The following is a 20,775-nucleotide window of genomic DNA, read 5'->3' on the forward strand; positions in this document are numbered from 1 at the left end:
CTAATAGTGAATCCCTGACTGGCTTACACCCACACTCTTCTATGAAGGATGTGCGTGAAAACAGAGTGCTCAATTCTCGTACCTCTGTTCTTCGTGCAAACTAAATTCTTCAATCAGACCACAGACAGATCAACAGTTCATTCAAGAACAATAGAGCCACCATTGAAGAGAGAAAGGTCTCTAAATAGCGAGCATTACATTAAAGGGGCTTGCAACATAATTCGAGCATGTCTTTCTCATGAATTTGTCTGGTTCTGTGGAATGCGCCGACATAGTTTGAGCAAGCGGGAAGGCCACAATCAAAGCTATAACAATTTTAATTCACGGGACAAACTACCTTGGTTTCAAACTATGGCAACACGCGTCAACTAATTTTGTCATCGGAAGTGACGTCATGTCTTGCGACGAGAGGCCGCTCTATTTTTTAATTTGCCTAACGTGGCAAGTAGAGTGCAATATTCATAAGGGAGCAGCTAGGCCATACGAGCGAATGCTAAAAACAGTAAAAACCCTTTTTATACCTTCTCAGAAAGAAATAATTTGTTTCTAAATGATGTATATTTTAGAACGATGAACACGAAATTTAGTCTGTGAATGCAGCTGAAGTACGCCAGCAAGTGAAAACAATTGCTGCATTTTTAGTGAGCCAAAAATGTGACATGCAGCGGACATGGCGTTGCCGTAGAACGTGTCTTGCATGCAAGCATAGAAATGTCCCCATCTAACGATTATGTGTGATTTTACACAGTGGGACCATGGGAGCGTCTGCTACCCGACGCATGTGGTTCTTCGTAACCATCTTAACAATGCCGTCAAAAAGAACCGTAAAGAGGTGATGTGGGGAGGCCACTATGAGGTGACATTTCCACTGTGTCTTTATTAGACGTGCACGGTGATTGGAAGCGGTCTTTGACATCAGCCGGCGGGTTAAATGTGAAAGGAAACGTTTCTCGTTGTCGTCTGCTTGAGTTTTAAACTTTGAGGACTCACAACTTCACTTTTCGCATTCTTCTTGTAGCATTTGTCTCATCAATCATTAATGCAAGCGTTCCGATGCTAAATAAGGCAGTTGCAAAAGTGCTGCAGGGCTCCTTTAAATAGCGAGGTAATAAAATCTATGGTGCATCAAGAATGTGAATAGCGGTATCTCTGATATGAAACGAGTGCACTTGAAACAGGGCTGCACTGGGAAAACTGTCTAACATGTCAGGAACACCACTAGGACAAATAATTATTCTCATAGCTTGAAGGTGTGACAGAGTGATTACCACTTTAGCTTAAGTCTACAAATTTTCTCACATTATGACTGCACACAATTTATGTGAATAGAAAATAAGCTTTCCTAAAAATCAAAATGAAAGATTTTTTTGTGAAGTAAAATCGCAAGTGTATATGTTTGCTTGCCTTTATGTATATGTGCACAAGCACGCATTTTTTCTCCCACATCTGCGTACAGATGTTTATCATCACAACGCATTCATTTATACAGCATCGCACTTACCTTTTCAAGGACAGTCATTGGCACATCAGTCTGCGAGCTTGTGTTTTCAGACTCATCGGGAAGCTCTACGGGAACCAATGTTTCTTTAGGTGGCAGTGCTGACAGGGTGGCATTAGAGGCAGCAATACGACAACCCTGGTAAAAAAAAAAAAAATTAGAAAATGCGTGAGCTTTGCATTCAATTGTGGAATGCAATAGTATTTGAGGCCACGTTTGCATCTTCTCCACATTTGTTTGCCATGCCTATGTATTGACACGAACACCTATGTGTATTGACGTCTATGAGGCAGATTCGGAACTCCGGACTTGAAAAGAGCACACCCCCGTTCACCACATCGGCTGGGCTTCCACAGAACTTGAAAGAGGAGGAGAGGCTGAGGAAATAGCATCGTTGCCTTTCACGTGTAAAGTGTTATTGGTAGCACTTTGGTAGCAGCAAATAGTGTACATAAATTCGCCTCTGCATTGCCTCATTCTTGATAAGAGAACTATGAAACACAACCCCGCCAGCACTTCATCAACCTAGTCAAAAGAATCACTTTCCCATTGCTAGCTCGTAACAGTATGCTTAAGAATCCTCCCCAACTCTTTCTTTTCTGCAAGTTCATTTTAAAGTATTGAATAAATATTTTCGAAATATTTAGAAAATAGTGACAAAATATTTTATTTGCTATCAGATCTCGATGTTCAAATTCGCTTTGCACCCAGGATTTTCCTATTTGCAGAGCTCTACTTGATATAATAGCTAATAGCCAATAAATAGACAAATAACGTGCCTTAGCACACATGAATAAGCATATTAACGATAAAAAGTACAGCTTCACAACTTCCCACTAAGTGTCCATGGTCAAAACATTAATGCTGTTAATGGAGTAACAAGGCTATCATGCTCGGTAAATACTTACCATCAAGAAAGATTGGACAACAAAAAAAAGACAAAATGCGAACAGTGGCTTTTGATTCCTGAAGTGTTCGCAAGAGGTCTCGACATTTCTCTAGTTCGTTGATAATATGCAACGAAAGTTTTTACATTTCACTTTTCTTTGTTTTCAAACATGCATATCCAATATTCTTGGGCTGACGCCAAGCAAACCTTCAACCGAAAGAGCAAATTCATAGCCCTAAACATGAGAAGCATGCTGGAAAAGACATCCATGTATTCTGCAGAACCTCAATCACTTTAACTGAAAGCGGCAGTAACTTCAAGTATGTCAGTCCAAGGAGGATAAAGATGACCCGACTACATGCATAGAACATTCCCGACTCTTTAAGGCGGAGCTGATGTGTTTGTAGCAAGCACAGGACTGGGTTAACTGGCGGAACATGGGAGAGGCCTTTGTCCTGCAGTGGACGTAGTCGGGCTGATGATGATGTGTTTGTTAGCCCCTTTTGCCTGGATAGCAGGAACCTCTAAATAAATGTGGATGAGGCTGCCTTGTTAGCTTTGTTGCCTTGTTAATTCACAGTTTCAAATAAACAAGGAGCAGGATGAAGAATATTTCAGTGTCTACAACACAAAAATATTGTGCATGTTTACAATAGTATCACTACTAGTCTCCTTCGCAAACAATATGATGCCAGTCACACCTTCGTGCCTAAAATGTGCTAATTGTCAATCAATATAGGATTGCTGCTAGACAAAGTTTGCCATAGCTTACCATTTATGTTATGATCAACTAAACTATAAACAATCACAATGATTAGGCATATTAGTAACGTTTCCAGAGGCAGCTTAAGCTCCAGTGCTTGCCAGCTGTTTTTAGACTTGCTGGTGCGCAAAAGCGACGTCTCGACGCTTAAAGCATTGGCTCTTTATTCCATGCAAACAAACAATGCAACTAATTAGAAAGTAAATCTGCCATATTTTTCACATTACTAGTTCAGCACAACTTGATATAACCGCCATTAAATGTTAGAACAATCTTGTGGCAACAAGAACGAGTAATGTCAAAAAGAGAAATTTGACCATGACGATTGAACAGATTTTTTTTTCTACTTGCGACTCATCTGCGAAAAGGAACTAGCAAGTTGAAGGCTTGGCGATGCTGTAGCATTTTACCACAGAGAGTTTTTTAGGCATGTCACTTCTGTAGTACTGCTATGTCAATGAAAAAACATGTGAAAATGGAACAGAGAGAAAGAAGCATGCAAAAAACGCTGACTATGTAACGTGCACCAAGTGGCCTTTCAAGATACCCTTCAGAAATTTGGCATTGCAATTCATTGTGGTAACCAGTTACTGTGTAGCACAAATAGTGAAACACAAGTCCTAATGAAGCGAAAATAATGAAAACTGAAATGCTGCAATTAGTAGCAAGAAATGCAAACAGTCACTACTAGAAACGAAAACCTACCTTGCTCTTTCCAGTAATTTGTATGAACATCAAGCTTAGAGACAATGCTTACAACACACCTGTGCTCGCATTATGAGAGTGCAGCGGTTGAATGCCAGATGGCAGAAACTACATTTGCGGCATGGCAGCCGTGCCAGGAATGAACGACGAGACAGGTGGCGTCGAAGGCTACGCGAGGTTGAGTAGGAGTCCGCACAGATGGGGCAATCAAAGCTGTTGCCTCCGCTCCCGTCGCCCGAATTGGCAGGTCCATTCTCTTCACGCTTTACGGCAACGTATCTTGGGTGCGGATCTGTTGACCATTCGCGAAGAAAGTCGTCCAATGTGACATGAACACCGCTGTCCAGAGATCCATCTCCTTCAACCACAGAAGCCAGATGCACAGTCCTCTGAAATTAGATCAATTGGTAGCTTGCAAAAGCACAAGAAAGGAAAATCGTAGTTGGCATCACCACAGATGTGTTAATTAGTACTAGAAGCTAATCAAATTTCAAATAATCCGAAAAAAAAAGGAACAAAGGAGCTGTTCAGCATTTCTAAGTAGTCTTCATATATCGAGTTCAAGTGATTTACTCATAAAGAAAAGTTTGCATCTATCATGAGGTTACACAAGTATTAGACACACAGACTTTGCTGAACAGATCATACCTTGGTGCTTTCTCATGTCTGTGCATTTGTTGCAGCATGTAATAACGATGACCAATTGACTAAAACATACATTGGCCCAAATGAGCAAGAACATCTAAAGCGAATTGAGAATGGTTGGCTAGAAAGCCATTAGAACATAAGGTAGCAAAAAACGAAGCATACATAACGACGACTAGCAACTGTGATATTATACCGAGTGCACAGTATTGGTGAAGCAACGAAAGCAAGGGGGCACATTAAGCTTTCCACAAAGTTTTGTGACAAGCACAGTGTCATTACAATTATTACGATATCACTTTTCCCCTGGTTGTGCACTGTATTTTAATGATCTCACAACCTGTACGATTGTTTCACAGGTACAAATGCAATGAAAGCTGTTGTACTACATTTTTACTGCCCGACTAGTCAGAACATTCGAGTTGCTGCCTCCACACTATTAGAACAAGCTACAGAGTTTTGTGAAATTCTTTCGTGAAGGCGACACGCCGAAAATCGGCTTCAGTAAATCTATAGTCAGATACAATTTAAGAAGTCCGAAGAGGCCCTTCCCAAATGACTGATGCACAGCAGCCGATTGCCTCCATATCTGAAGAAACAGTCTCTCTCGTGCACTGGGCATTGTTCTCTGAAGATGCGATCACCAGCTGTTCGGCTCATTATGTCAGTCAAGAAGGCGGCGCCCATTAGTGCAGGCTGTTTTGAGGAAGAAACGCCGACTTCTGAAGTATTTCAATGTCATTAAACGTATCTGACCATGGTTACCAAAGTTACCAAAACAAGGTCAGAGATCCAGACCTTGTTCAAAACAGAAGTGTCCTTGGCTAGGCTTCCACCAATTTCCTGCAAGAAAAGTGACCTGCATTACTGCTGGCACACGTTCAAACTGCTTGGCAGAATTGAAATCTCAAAGGTGAGCCAAAATACCAAAGCTGCAAACCAACTACTGTGCTGTTCACATAATGCAGGTACGTTAAGTGCTCTTTTATTTTGATTGTTCTCTCATATCTTGCTTCACAAACTCGCTGATACATTTCTCTTAGTCATCTCTTTTCCACTTCTAAAGAACGGCAGGAAGCTCAAGATAAAATTCGTAAACAGAGTGTGTGTGTGCTAGAGTCGACATTTTCACAAGTGCATTAGCCGTCTTTAAGGCTGGAACTGTTCCAGCCTTGAAAAAGACATGTTTACATATCGAAGTATCTACACAAACACACAGCCGATGTTATCAAACGTTTTCATTTTTTCAACTTCTATGTTATGGTCATTTTACGGCCAAGATTGAAATTGCCGATCAAGATGCGCATTAACTAGCATAAATGATTGTGCGCACGTAAGTCGACCTGGTGCGACTTTATGCTGCAAGTTCTACCGCGAATGCTCGGAAAATTCTCATGCTTTCTTACATTTGCTTACACTGGTTTCATAATCTAACAGCGCTGAACATTTTTCTACAGCAATATCAGAATGTTCCTTTTCGACAACGTGCAATGGTATCCCTATGAAACTGAACAGCGGCAAATCGCCACATGAACCGTTCGTACAGGTTTAAAACGGTGATTTTGCCGACCATAAGGAAGTTTGTCGAGGTAGCAACTTTAGGATATTACTGCCCGAGCTATTCCACTGCCCTAAAGTGCACATTGTGGTCACATTTAACTAAACGCTTCCCATTAAGAACTATAGCATGAGTAGAAATGCAACGCAACAGGTACTTTATTTGGAACTAACCTTGCACGAGGGATTATTCAATCGGGCGTTCGATCTTGGCACAGATGTCACTTTCACGACGTTGCTATTCGCTATGACTGCAACGGGAACTGGGCTCTGTTTTTCCATAGCGATTGCTGTTACTGTCGGCACTATCCGAAATCCTTTACCAAGGTATACGCTACGGTTGATCACCGAATTCAGTTGCAACAGCTGTTACGTCGACAGTGGTGTCAAAGAATCGAGTAGGATCGGATGAGCAGCAGCATGGTTTCCTTTTGCTGCAGAGTATTCGAGTAAGATTGTAGTTCACTATAAGCGAGACGCAGTCATGGCGTGAAACAGCGGCGTGTACTGGACTGATCGCGGAATCGTCATGCCGTAATGCATGCGATCCGGAAGAAGGGGGAAGAAGCACCAAATGACAGCCGGCTACCACTGTGTGCGTGAAAACGCGGCAAAACTTGGCGCACTTCACGACATGACCACTTCTGACCGCGCGTGCTGCCATGCGCGTTCCGCTACTGTGAGAGCCTTGCAAGTGGTCTCGATATTTCGCCTCCTCCATAACGAGCCAGGTGGTGCAACTAGTCGGTTGAATGAGAATGAACGTTAGCGAATATATGGGTATAACTTAAAAAAAAAAGTAGGTCGGAGCGACAAATAGTTTTTAACTTGATTACTGAAGTTACACGTCGGTGCGGCGTTGTCTCTTTTAAAATTGCGTTAAGCCACTACTAGAGCACTGCCGATCGAGACAAGCGCAGTTGCGCTGTCGCTAGTATTAATTGTATTTTTAGTATTTTCCTCCTTTCCTGTTCTCTGCGCACATGCGCACTCGGGCCTCGGTTCAGCCTTTGCCATTTGTCGGCCTGGCCACGCCACTCAACTTTGCTCACCACTTACCGTTGTTGCCGTGGTCTTGGCAGTGCCAACTCGTTACGTTAGTACCACTAGGCTACCGGTTTCCAGAGAATACTAATGCTAGACCGGCCAACCACGCCGTAATCGCAGGTGCGGTTAACGCAAGAAAATCCCTGTGTTCCGTGTACTTTCGTACCGCTAAAGGCCATGAAATAAAGGAAGTCACCGAAAAAAATGAGCGAACCTGTCCTTCCATTGTAGTTCCAGCGGCGTCTTCTCTAGTAACTGCCTTGGCGGACGGTAAGGAAATCTTCGTTCCTCCAGCGCCCAGACGGCTCGCTTCAGGAAGCTGTAAATGCAGAACAAACCACGTTATCGTAGTGACGCTGTACTTACAACCAGGCGTCATTCACCTTTCGCTGCGATTGTTCAGTCAGGTTCGGTATTGAGTTTTGCTTCGTCTCGAGGCGCCTGCATTATCGAGGCAAAAGTCAGGGGAGTAGCGATACGTGCAGGAGAATCGAGATGCGCAATTACCTGTTGTACTTCTCTGCGGTCTTTGCGCTCACAACAGGGAAGATGGTGGGGATGTAGTTCAGTTCCCTCGGATCTTCTCCCTTAACATTACCAACGAAGTGCTTCGAGCAGACCCTTGAGTTCTTCGAGGGCGACCAGACTCCGTTCACGTCGTTTCTGCACAAAGCGTGACAAGCCATTAGATGCTGCCTCGCTTGCTGACGACTCTCGTTATGTGAGAGTGTAGGCTGTGACTGCATGCAAACGAAAACGCTCACCTGGCTAGTCTAATGTTGTCGATCCACTTGTTCTTACGTTCAGCATCGTAATGCTTTGCGGGAAATGCGTAGAAGCGCACTTTTTCTCCGGATTCATCGGTGCTTTCGTAAGAGGCCGAGCATCCAAGTACGCAGCACCGTATGCGACTCGCCCATGACATCGGCAAACGCTCGGCAGAATAGAACCGCCTGTAGCTAACGTGCCACGCTATCACGCGCTTGCTCACATCACCACGGCTGCATACAAGTGATGTCCTACGTAAAGTACCCACCCATGCCGCTAGACCGCGCCATCGTCGCCTTCCTGCGTGCACGCTTTTCTTTATTCATTTGTGCCACTGGGCTGCAGAAGTCCCGTGAGTGCTCTCCGCCTTGACGATGGTGACTCGTTAGTGCGTTATAGCACGTTTTCGTGTGGCGTCCCAATTTCGTGTTCACAGTGTACGTCACCTTTTGCGGTGTTCAAGGATGACTGTTTTCTTGTCCTTTTGCGGTTGACTCCACGCAGGTTATGGACACAGCCAGTGGTGACACAACCATGCCCGAGCTTACAGAGGAGCAAAAGAAGGCGATAGCTGAAAAACGCGATCGTGCCATTCAGATAAGAAAGGCCAAGTTGGCATTGAGAAGTATTACTGAAAGGTGAGACCCTTTTCTTATTTGTGATTTATCAAACAGGCTTATTGCATATGTCATATAAATGGGGGAAACAACATTATGCTGTGTATGTGGTGCAACTATCCTGATAAGTTATTGTGCTTTGATTAGGGGGACATATTTATGAATAGCAATAACAAATGATGAAGTAAGGTTTATAATGTGAGAACTAGTGCTACAGTCACCTCAGTGGCAGTTTCCCTCTGCTTTACTGGTTACCTAAAGCAACAACAGCTGGAAGGGATTCTGCTCGTGAGTAAAGAGAATGCATACATTGCCCTGTCAAAGTCCAACAAGTAGGCTTATGCTTCTACACTCGTTGGTTGATTTGTCTCTAGTATGCCATTGGATATGTATCACGAGGTGAGCGAGCTTTCTTGTGTCTTTTCATTTATCCTCTGCCATGTGACATTGAGCTATATTTAACTGTTAATGCCAAGCTTTAATCATTGTCATCTGGACATGAGCTTGTGGATGTGGCGCATATCTTCCAGCACCATGAGATACCAAGCCATAAATTGGTTCCACTCTTTTTTTCTGGTTCTCAGGAACCTTATACAGACTTGAAAGGTATCGAAAAATGCTCATGATCCGATTTTTGGTATTCACAAATAGTCTGAGGCATTCTACCTTCGCTTGTTTTGCAATCTAGGTTTGGCCCTTGCTAGTTAAAGTTCATAATCTATTAAATTTGTTTTCTGTTCTGTCCAGAACATCACCATTATTTATACACCCTTGTGACAGTGTTCTGTACTGTCCTTGCAGTACCGGTGGTTCTCCAACGAAGCAGCAACGAGTTGTTGACACAGGTGGTGGCTTTCTACTCGATGATGGCACTCCAAGCTCGCAAACGGTGCCAACACCGACAACAGTGGAGATGCCTGCAGAGCACTCTACGTGTGATTCCTGCGGCAAGGAGTTCCTGATGTCATTCCTCTTGGAGAAGTTTGCCTTGGAAATATGCGATAAGTGCAGGTGATAGTCTGTCTTTTATAGTTGTGTTGCCTAACACAGTGTGAACCAGACAGACCTTATGTGTAAACGCTGTTTAGAGCTTTATAAAGCTGCATGAATATCGCAAACCAGGCAAATTCGCCTTCAGGAAATCTGTCTAGTGCTTGCAAACTTACCTTTACCCATTTGCAATCTTTCGAGAGCCTGAACAAGCAATAGAAAATAGTGTTCCCACCATATCACTGTCTTGCAATGGAAGACAAAGTTCTGTGGGTTCTCTTGCACATCATGCTTAGAAGCACAAGGTTTGCAATGATATAATGATAGCTTTCATGCAGTGCTATTAGTGAAAACATTATAGACGAATGGGTGAGAAGAAGCAGGTTTATCATTTTGCAGTGCCTTAATTTGATCTTGTACCATGAAGCATTATGGCAACTCAACATTTCATTAATGCACTTGGGATAACTAAATCTTCGCTGGCATTTAGCTTCATGAAGTGTCAGCTTTATGATGTCTGCGTTTTCTAAGATCAACAAGTGTTACAAATGTAGCACACTGGCTAGACTAATGGTAGGTGATCTGTTTATATATGGGGTTTTAAAGGCATGATGAATGTTTACTCCTGATTGTTAGTATTGTAAAGGGAACAGAGGCTAGATAAAATATGATGTGCATGTAATACCTGTATCAACTGCATCAGTCATGGCTATGTGTGATAATTGCATGTTAGCTCAAAATGAAATGTTTATTATTGTTACAATAAAAGAATCAAAATTGCTGGATTGGTTAATGAGAAATGTTAAATTGCTCTTATAAACTGACTCATCATGCAAGTATCTTGCAGTGAACATATCCATTTCAAGCTTAAATCTTAAATCCAGCTTTAGCAGTAGTATCAATTGAAAATTACAGGTACCAATTTTATAGCCTGTACTACTTTTGCGGTGGTAGCTTAGAGTTAGAGTAAGTGGTTTGATTTAAGCATTGAATTATGAGGTAAGATGTCACGCTACTTAGCACAAAAACATAGATTCAGTTCCCAGCCTTAGGTGTCGGACGAGCGCACGGGTGGTGTGTGGTTGGGGCAGCTGCTCTACTTACCTAAAGAAGGAAAGGTGCGAAATTTGGCCTTTACATTGACGTAGTACGGACAAGGTGGCTTTGCGATAAACTTTCATTTTCTTTATGGTGGGCCCCGCGCACGTTAATGACCATGGCAATCATATTTAAGTGGAGGCAAAAACACTTGTGTACCAATATGCTTGCACATGTAAAAAAACTGAAATAGCCTGAGTTTGTCAGAGACCCCCCCCCCTCCTGTGTTATGGTGTCCAGCATAATAATATGATGCTTATAATCATGCAAAACCCTATAAATAATTACTTTGGCTATTTGACTGGCTATGTCATTGGCTCTCTTTACATATTCATTATTTGTGTATACATATATGTAACATATGTGCACTGTCAGCATACACATATGCCAGTACCTTAATTGTGTAAAGTGCACATAACAATATACATTAAACATAGACACATTTGATGTTAAATCCAACATTCACAAGTATAACTAACTTGGGAGTACAGTTTTTTTCAAATGTCTCATAATTATTGTAACACCTTGATGTAAACTCAGTTTATGTATTCAATTTGTGTGCCTGAGATGTTCAAGCAGATTCTGTGCAGAGCTGCGATGTCAGTTTCGCATTCAGGTTTGCAAATTGTAAATTTTATCCAAAGAAGGTTTTATAAGTTACCAATTTCTGGAAATGTTTCTATGAAAAATACCATCCCCAAAATCAATATTCTGCTTCCTACTTGCTCGATAATTCAACTTTCTCTTTAACTAACTAATGAATTTAATCAAATCAATCTAGTGATTGCTTCATAAATGCTTTCTGTGGGCCATCATCATCAGCCTGACTACGTCCATTGCAGGACAAAGGCCTCTCCCATGTTCCGCCAGTTAACCCGGTCCTGTGCTTGCTGCTGCCAATTTATACCCGCAAACTTCTTAATCTCATCTGCCCACCTAACCTTCTGTCTCCCCCTAACCCGCTTCCCTTCTCTGGGAATTCAGTTAGTTACCCTTAATGACCAGCGGTTATCCTGCCTGTGCGCTACGTGCCCGGCCCATGTCCATTTCCTCTTCTTTATTTCAACTATGATATCCCTAACCCCCGTTTGTCCCCTAATCAACTCTGCTCTCTTCTTGTCTCTTAAGGTTACACCTACCATTTTTCTTTCCATTGCTCGCTGCGTCGTCCTCAATTTAAACTGAACCCTCTTTGTAAGTCTCCAGGTTTCTGCTCCGTAGCTAAGTACTGGCAAGATACAGCTGTTATATACCTTCCTCTTGAGGGATAGTGGCAATCTACCTGTCATAATTTGAGAGTGCTTGCCGAATGTGCTCCACCCCATTCTTATTCTTGTAGTTACTTCAATCTTGTGGTTAGGCTCTGCAGTTATTACCTGCCCTAAGTAAACATAGTCTTTTACAACTTCAAGTGCACTATTACCTATCTCGAAGCGCTGCTCCTTTCCGAAGTTGTTGTACATTACTTTCGTTTTCTGCAGATTAATTTTAAGACCCACCTTTCTGCTCTCCTTGTCTAACTCCGTAATCATGAGTTGCAATTCGTCCCCTGAGTTACTCAGCAATGCAATGTCATCGGCGAAGCGCAAGTTACTAAGGTATTCTCCATTAACTCTTATTCCTAACTGTTCCCATTCTAGGCTTCTGAAAACCTCCTGTAAGCACGCGGTAAATAGCATTGGGGAGATTGTGTCCCCCTGCCTTACACCCTTCTTGATTGGTATTCTGTTGCTTTCTTTATGAAGCACTATGGTAGCAGTTGATCCCCTGTAGATTTCTTCCAGAATGTTTATATATACTTCAGCTACGCCCTGATTCCGCAGTGTCTGCATGACGGCTGATATTTCTACTGAATCATACGCCTTCTCGTAATCTATGAAGGCTATGTATAGTGGTTGGTTATACTCTGAGCATTTCTCTATTACCTGATTGATAGTATGAATGTGGTCAATCGTTGAGTAGCCTGTTCTAAATTCTGCTTGTTCCTTTGGTTGATTGAATTCTAATGTTTTCTTTACTCTGTTAGCAATTACCTTTGTAAATAGCTTGTATACTACAGAGAGCAAGCTGATCGGCCTGTAATTCTTCAAGCCCTTGTCATCTCCTTTCTTATGTATTAAGATGATGTTAGCGTTCTTCCATGACTCTGGTACCCTTCCCGTCAGGAGACACCTCGTAAACAGGGTGGCTAGTTTTTCTAACACAATCTGTCCTCCATCTTTCAGCAGGTCTGATGTTACCTGATCCTCACCAGCAGCTTTGCCTGTTTGCATGCTCTCCAAAGCTTTTCTGACTTCTTCTATCATTACTGGTAAGGTGTCATCTGGGTTACTGCTAGTTCTTATAGTATTAAGGTCGTGGTTGTTTCGGCTACTGTACAGATCTCTGTAAAACTCCTCCGCTATTTTAACTATCCTATCCATATTGGTAGTTATTTTGCCTTCTTTGTCCCTTAGTGCATAGATCTGACTTTTGCCTATCCCAAGTTTCCTCTTCACTGCTTTGACGCTTCCTCGGTTTTTCAGAGCGTGTTCAATTCTCTCCATGTTATACCTTCTTACATCGCATACCTTACGCCTATTAATCAACTTCGAAAGCTCTTCCAGTTCTATTTTGTCTGTTGTACTTGAGACTTTCATGATTTGATGCTTCTTAATTAGGTTCTTTGTATCCTGGGAAAGCTTGCCAGTGTCCTGTCTAACTGCCCTGCCTCCAACTTCCACTGCACACTCCGTAATGATACTCGTCAGATTATTATTCATTGTATCTACGCTAAGGTTGGTTTCCTCACTAGGAGCCGAGTACCTGTTCTGCAGCGGCATTCTGAATTCCTGTACTTTCCCTCTCAGTGCTAGCTCATTGATTGGCTTCTTGCGTATCAGTTTCTGTCGTTTCTTCTTCAAGTCTAGGCGAATTCGAGACCGTACCATTCTATGGTCACTACATCGTACCTTGCCAACCATTTCCACATCCTTCACGATTCCTGGGTGTGCAGTCATTATAAAGTCAATTTCGTTCTTATTTTCACCATTAGGGCTCCTCCATGTCCACTTGCGGTTTTCTCGTTTTCGGTAGAAGGTATTCAAAATCCGCAAATTATTGCGTTCTGCGAATTCTACTAGTAACTCTCCTCTGGCGTTTCTAGTGCCGATGCCATAATCTCCTACTGCCTGGTCTCCAGCCTGCTTCTTCCCTACCTTTGCATTAAAGTTGCCCATCACTATAGTATACTGTGTTTTTACCTTACTCATTGCCGATTCCACGTCTTCATAGAAGCTTTCAACTTAAGCGTCATCATAGCTGGATGTAGGCGCGTAAGCCTGTACTACCTTCATCTTGTATCTTTTATTCAGTTTAATTACAATACCTACCACCCTTGCATTAATGCTATAGTATTCCTCTATGTTGCCAGCTATGTTTCTGTGAATTAGGAACCCCACTCCCAGTTCTCTTCTGTCTGCCAAGCCCCGATAGCAAAAGACGTGCCCATTCTGTAGGACCGCATAGGCCTCATCTGTCCTCCTAACCTCACTGAGCCTTATTATATCCCATTTAACACCCTCTAGCTCCTCGAATAGTACAGCTAGACTTCCCTGACTAGATAAGGTTCTAGCGTTAAACGTTGCCAAGTTCAGGTTCCAATGGCGGCCTGTCCGGATTCAGAGATTCTTAGCACCCTCTGCTGCGTTGTAGATCTGACCGCCGCCGTGGTCAGTTGCTTCGCAGCTGCTGGGGACTGAGGGCCGTGAGTTATTTGACGTATGCATGTGGGAGGTAGTGGCCATATACTGCACCAGGGTGGCCAATCCTTCTCTGGTGAGGGAGTTCGTTCCCGGCGGTGGTTACCGGTGAGGCCGCACCCCAGGCCTCTTAATGCAGTTCCATCAACACGCGGGTTTTTTTTTTTTTAATCCGGTTGAGAACTGCGCAACATCGGGACTTGAACCACGGACCTCTTGCATGCGAGGCGGATTCTCTAACCACTACGCCATCGCCGCACGTAGTATGTACTTAAATGGGAAAAATGAAGTTGGGCTCCAGCTAAACTTTCCGCTTAATTGTATACTAAATGGAAACAGTAAGTCAGTATATGCTTATAGATTGTTATTCAAGAATATCAGTTATTAATATCCTGCCACTGTAGTAGGTTCAGTAATAAAGAGAAAAGGCCAAGGTTTCACTTCTGACTTTTGCACCAAAACATTAGCACATAAATGTCAGTGTCACGTCCTAGCTTTGACATTTTTTTTCTACTTATTGCCCGATGAAAATTCGTGAGACTGTCGACCATAGTGTGTCTTCCCTCCTTAGAATGCAATGTAATTAATTTGCACCAATGAAAATATTATGTAGGTCTTCGCATATGCCCTTCAAATTCCCAACATCATGGCAACTATGGGCGCGAACTTTGATTCAGCTTCGTCACGTGCATTTTCCATTTTGCTCGCCGATCATTTTCTTGCAGTTTACTGATTATCACTGCGGTTACACAGATTTACTATTACCTGCTGATTTTTCATTCGCATGTCTAAGAGACAGCCTCAATGGTGGGTGTTGAAGGATACCACCAGCTCTATTGCAATGTCTTTGATAGCTAGGGATGGTGAGCTGACGACATCAGTTTGACATCAGAGCCTCATTAATGCGATGTGTCATCTCTTGCAGAGACAAGGATGACAAGCACAAGCTTGTCACCCGAACAGACTGCAAGAACGAATATCTGCTCAAAGATTGCGACCTTGATTTGCGGGAGCCACCGTTGAAGTACATCCTCAAGCCTAACCCACACCACGCTCATGGCAACATGAAGCTCTATCTGAAGTGTCAGGTATAACTTGCTTGAAATAGATGAGAGTGAAAATTTGTGTCTCATTTAATTATCACTGGTGAGATACAGAAGTTAGGAAACCACCTAGGCTTCTTTCAACTGAAAGCCTTAGTGCACTGCGGCTTGAAAGTCAAACATGGACAGTGATGAAACCTGTTAATGGTGTCAGTATTCATCGGAGCTGTGTATGCAACATTCATACAATAGACATCGCTTCTTTAACAAGGCTGAAAGTTTGGAAGATTGTTAGATATTCACTGTAAGAAAGAATGTGCTTTTGTCATGAATGGATTGAATGTGCGAAAAGGACGTGTGCTCGTGTTTGCATTTTCTTTTGTCCACTCGTTCAATATGTGCTTTCATAGTGAGCAGTGGCTTTACCCCAACTTGAAGAAGGGAAATGTGTAATTGGTCATATTCCAGTGTGGCATGAATAACTGTACGCTCTTTTAATCACATTATTTCTAAAGGCAATACTTTAAAAAGCTGTAGTTTGTACTAAAAAGCTATTCATGTAATTTGTGACAGGGCAAATACTTGATCAGAGTTAAATACGATTTTAATCAAAAAGTATTATTAATGCAGCTAAAAATGCCCTTATAGTTACATCATTAATAAATAAATAAATATGAAAAAAGAAGAAAAAATCTATACCTTTTATGCTGGCTCTCCTTTCTTTTTCATGTCTGAGAATTTTCTCACGTAGCATTCATTAGTTCTTTTTTATACATGTGGCCCATTGCATTAGCACAGTGAATAACTGTGTCGCATATGTACAGTAGACTCTCAGTAAACGGAAATCTGTTAAACCGACCTACTGCTTAATTGGAACTATTGCCTCTGCAATGCTACAGAACACCTGCTCAACGAGACATATTTTTCGAGTCCCTTCAGTTTCCGTTCACTGTGAGTGTGTGGGATTAAAGTAAAACCTTTGCTGAGCGACATTAATCAGTCCCTATCGGCTGTCTTCGCCCTTTCCGACCGGATGCTGGTGAGCTGAATGATATGCATTACCACCATCTTCAGTGTTACATTCTTTCAAGTTGGTGAGCTTGTGCTCTTACTTCTGTACCATAATTGTTCTGTGGCATTGATCAAGACTAATGGCTGTAGCTTTTTATGGCTGTAATTAGCTCTCTTCCACAGCATCCGCAAGCCAACCAATCGTAATCGAGAAATACAGCCGGGTCAAATTTAATCGCGATCAGAAGTGATCATGCAACACTGGTGTAAAATTCTCATCTGCATGTTACCAGCGGCTTGCCAGCATGAACTTTTGTCACTAGGCAAGTTTTACAAGTTCGAAACCACTCAGTGTAGACTGTATATGTATCATGCTGAACTGAAATGATCACATGCTGTGGCTTTTCAGGTTGAAGAGAGGGCGATAGTGGTCTGGGGATCCCTAGAAGCTTTAGACGAGCAGCTAGAGAAAAGGGACGAAGAGAGGTCCAAGAGGAAGCGAAAGGCCTTTAATAAACGCGTCAAAGGTAGGAAGCATGCCGGTGTTCTTCAGAACTTTATGTTAATCTTCATGCACATTTGGGCTTTTCTACCCGCATTCAGTGCCACAAGCTGCTATAGTATGTGGCGTGTGTCAACTGTACAGTAGAAAAAAAGGCAATAAAAGATAACAAGATTTCTTCACTATAATCTTCGTGTAGTTTTGTATGGTCTACGAGATGTGGTGTGGGATTTTTTCAGTTTTTTTTTTTTCTAGCTAGGTAGCCGAGCTTTTGTTAGCCAAAAGTGTAAATTTTGCTTCATACTGGATTACTTCACAAGACAATACATTACACCACAACCTATGAAAGCTTGCCTAATTTTAATCCTTCATGCTGCATCAATAAGCAACAAGCCAGCCCTGCTGTACTGTTGGTTATTCCACTTAATATTAAGGTACTACGGTGTGTTGAAGTGCATCTGATGCAATAAGTGCTTACCACAGCACTAAATTGGCTCCCTGTGAGCAGCAAGATTTGCTCTAAAAGATTGGTTGTTGCAACATTGATTGAGAGAAAGGGCGTTATTAAAAAGATGAAAGAAACACCTCCCTCCTGCACCCTAATGCAGCTACGCAGTACATACATTTCGTGCAACAATTTGCGCTCTTTTGAGAATTATTTCAGATAAACAAAAAATGCAGCAGTGGAAATAAATCTGATAAGCAAAACAGTGATCTGCATTTACCCAGCAATATTTAACTAAAGTTTTTATTGTCTGGCTGCATTATCCGTAGAGGGCACAAGAAAAGGTGTTTGTCGAATTCAGATTGATTGATTGAAAACATTTATTTGAAAACAAAAGAGAGTTGCAGTTAAGAGGCTCTGCGCTAGATGAAGTCCCTATTTGGGACCCTATTGGCATCAGCCTCTAGCTTAGCCCTCCGAACCAAGGTCCTTTGTGCCTGATGGTCCGAGCAGCTAAACAGGGCCACCTTCCACTCTTCTTGGGTTGGATAGAAGGGCTGAGTTAAGCTAGCAAGCTTGAACAATGTGGTAGCTAGAACTCGCTGTGTGGCTCGTTGATTCATGTTTGAACTAAATAGTGAATTTTGCACCAAAATCGCAACCACACAGTAGAAAAAACACATAGACAGAACGGGCACTCGTCCCGTCCTGTCTATGCGCCTTCTTCTTCTGTGTGGTTGTGAATTTCGTGCGAAATTGACTATTTGATTCAGAGTGTGGTAGGTGTTAGCCACCTCCTCACTGTATTGGTACTTGGCAGTGAAGGAAGAATCGAGATGTTTCATGATTAAACAGCGTGCCGACAACTTTACTCTGCTGGAACTAAAAAAAAAAAATTCTGTAGAAGTAAAGTGCCATAATGTGACAAAGTACCGAGCATATATGAGGCGCAGGTACTACTTCGGCACCGCAACCAGTGGCTTTCCAACACCTCAGTGAAATTCTAGCGGCAACTCGATGGATGACAAGTACTATAGATTGTTGAAGTTGGTGCATTATAATATCATTTTGCTGTAGTGAAGCTCAGTTTCATCGCGCTCAAACTGAGCTGCGCTATAGCATTACGATATTCGATGTATGACACAATGGCATATGCAGAGAAGAACCTCTAGCTCAAGAAGTACACTGCACAAGTAATGATGGTCCTCAAGAACGCTGAAGAGAAACAGAACATAAAGAGAAGAGTTCATTCTCCGCTGCAGATATTGCTGTTTCTGTGAGAACTACCATATAAGCCAAAAGAATGGTCGTCATACCTAAAACGGGACAAGAACTGTAAGGAATTCGGACACTTTGTTTACATGTTCAGTCCAAAAAGAGCTCGTTACTCGTCAATCTTACACGCCTTCCCTTATTATGTGCAGCCCTCCCAGTGCTTCCATTTCAGGAACAGAATGCACTTTGTCAGATTGCTTACAGGAATGTAGTTAGTTTTCAAAAAAGTAAATGCCAGCAAAATAGAATGCTATTGTTTGAAAACAACCTGTGAGCCAGGGGTTGCAGGCTTTAGCTTTGTAGAGTATCTCTTTTTTTAAATGAAAAAAAAAGAGCAGCACTAGAGAGCACTGTTCAATAATGAGGCCCTACTTGCAATAAAACTTTACACATGCCTACCTACTTAAATTGGCTGCATGGTTAATACAGACGCACACAATAAAAGCCTGTGTGCTACAGTTATTTTCTGCACGAGGAACCGTCAGCAGTTGCCGAGATTCGCTTTTGTTTAGGGTTGCACTGTCATACTATCTTTACTGATGAATACTGATGAAAACATCAGGCAAAATTTGCTGCAACGTGGCATCATGGATAGCGTGGTGACAATCTAAAAGAGACAGGGCAGTCGTAATGTTGTAGTGCAAATCAAGCCAGTTTCTTTGATTTGCTGTTTTAAACTGACTTAGCTGGTTCTTTTATGTCTTCAATACAGAGCAATTTCCTCATGTGCTGCTAATTGCATGTTTTTTTGGTGGCAAAACACAAAAGAAGAAAAGGCCCTTGCCTTTATACTCTGCAATGGCATATGTTGAATGATGTAATGGAGGGCATCCTCAGTCTTGGATGGGTAAATCAGTTTCAGAGCATCATTACATATTGTCTTAAAAAAAAAAAAGATAACTGCCATATTGGATGTGAAGCTGTCATTAGATTACACACCACTGTTGCCACAGTCCACACAAAAAGGCAACAGCAGTAAAAAAAAAGTGAAGTTTGTATTGCAAGTGTGATATAGCATAGGAGTAGAAAGTGCAGAATAAGGCATTTATGTGTTTGGTTTATGGGGCTTTTTAATTGGTTTGCATTGCAGAGCTGAGGATGACTGTGAGGAGCAGTTTATACCGTCCACTTGGGCAGAACCACGAGCACAGCTATGGGCCAGAGTCGCACGACTCTGATAACGACGAATACTTCAAGATTTGCACCACCTGTGGGCACCGAATGAGCTACGAGAAGATGTGATTCTTGTTTCCAATAAACTTTATAGCTGTACATAATTTTAACAAAGTAAAAGTTGCATCACTGGTCACAAGTAAGTGTCACCATTCATCTTTTTCCATGCACTCTTCAGTGAGTTAGTTGCCTTTGTGCGTCATAATAGTCCAGCATTTCGTATACTGTGCATTCCTACAGGATGATACAGCACCAAATATGAAAGGAAGTAAGCAGTGGCGCCATTGAATACAACTCTGTTCAGTAATAACAAGTATGAAACCTCGGCTCTGGTTCTCAAGCATCTTGGAGCATGTGAACCTCTTGTACTCGCCGTCATGTATCAGATGCAATACAATGGTGGCTATCCAGACTTCTTGCAGTAGATGCTTACACTTCTAGAAATAGTTCAATATTTTTACCACTAGCATTGGTTGGAAATAACCGTGGTAAGGATGTAACAATTACTTTCATTTATTCTCAGGCAGAGTAATAAATGGCGATGTTTGAGCCTTCCAAGCAAAACTTATTTACAAAGCAGCTTACATTTTCTTGTTTGCTTAGTCCTTGTTTTAGTTTTGAGCCCTACAATTATAACTGGAAGTGATGACCGAGACCCTTCGGGGAGCTCACAATGACCTCCCCGAATCACAGCGAGACATGCAGACACTGAAAGCCCAAAAGAAGTATTACCCCACCTTCGCAGTGGCCCGCAGGTGATCAGCTGAGCATAAATTCAAGTTATCTGCTGGCTTGCAGGTACTGGTGCATTGCCTATGGAAGTAAGCAATCGACTTTGATAGTTAATTAGCAGTAGAGTGCACTGTGGCAAGAACAACCAAAAGCGTTTTCTGCTTGCACCTAGTTTCTTCATTAAAATTTCCGTTGTTGAGGCATCTCAGATTGCCATAAAGCAGGAGCTTTTAGTACTAGCTTTCTTCACTATGAGGTCGACTGCCCCGCTTTTTAA

The 20,775-nt window shown here is 42.2% G+C and overlaps 2 protein-coding genes across 4 annotated transcripts in view; one reads left to right on the forward strand and one right to left on the reverse strand.

Moving 5' to 3' along the window:
* LOC119188266 (zinc finger protein 532) overlaps nt 1–8,158 on the reverse strand; it is a 28,003-nt gene extending 19,845 nt beyond the window's left edge. The window contains exons 1-7 of one of the 3 annotated variants that reach the window (XM_037436221.2): nt 7,869–8,158; nt 7,612–7,767; nt 7,488–7,545; nt 7,319–7,423; nt 5,299–5,343; nt 3,915–4,244; nt 1,502–1,636 (exon numbers count right to left, since the gene is read on the reverse strand). In XM_037436221.2, coding sequence (XP_037292118.2) covers nt 1,502–1,636; nt 3,915–4,244; nt 5,299–5,343; nt 7,319–7,423; nt 7,488–7,545; nt 7,612–7,767; nt 7,869–8,029 — 990 coding nt within the window. In that variant the 5' untranslated portion in view covers nt 8,030–8,158. Of the gene's footprint in view, nt 1–1,501; nt 1,637–3,914; nt 4,245–5,298; nt 5,344–6,231; nt 6,922–7,318; nt 7,424–7,487; nt 7,546–7,611; nt 7,768–7,868 lie in introns of those variants that run through there. The other 2 variants (XM_037436222.2, XM_037436223.2) reach the window with 2 other exon arrangements.
* On the forward strand, nt 7,084–19,886 carry LOC142818022 (DNA repair protein complementing XP-A cells-like). Its single transcript, XM_075896194.1, has 6 exons — nt 7,084–7,153; nt 8,377–8,510; nt 9,291–9,500; nt 15,243–15,405; nt 16,781–16,898; nt 19,684–19,886. The coding sequence occupies exons 2-6, from the start codon at nt 8,380–8,382 to the stop codon at nt 19,833–19,835; spliced, it is 774 nt and encodes a 257-aa protein (XP_075752309.1). The 5' UTR covers nt 7,084–7,153; nt 8,377–8,379; the 3' UTR covers nt 19,836–19,886.
* Nucleotides 19,887–20,775: the final 889 nt, after the last annotated feature.

Source organism: Rhipicephalus microplus, chromosome 1 (genome assembly GCF_043290135.1).
Source record: "Rhipicephalus microplus isolate Deutch F79 chromosome 1, USDA_Rmic, whole genome shotgun sequence".
In the NCBI taxonomy this organism is placed as follows: Eukaryota; Metazoa; Arthropoda; class Arachnida; order Ixodida; family Ixodidae; genus Rhipicephalus; species Rhipicephalus microplus.

Bases quoted from the DNA above. Each gene is read 5' to 3' on its own strand.
- LOC142818022 (XM_075896194.1), top strand. From the start codon at position 8,380: ATGGACACAGCCAGTGGTGACACAACCATGCCCGAGCTTACAGAGGAG. The intron at 8,511-9,290 runs GTGAGACCCTTT...CTGTCCTTGCAG, and splicing joins TTGAGAAGTATTACTGAAAG to TACCGGTGGTTCTCCAACGA. The intron at 9,501-15,242 runs GTGATAGTCTGT...CATCTCTTGCAG, and splicing joins GAAATATGCGATAAGTGCAG to AGACAAGGATGACAAGCACA.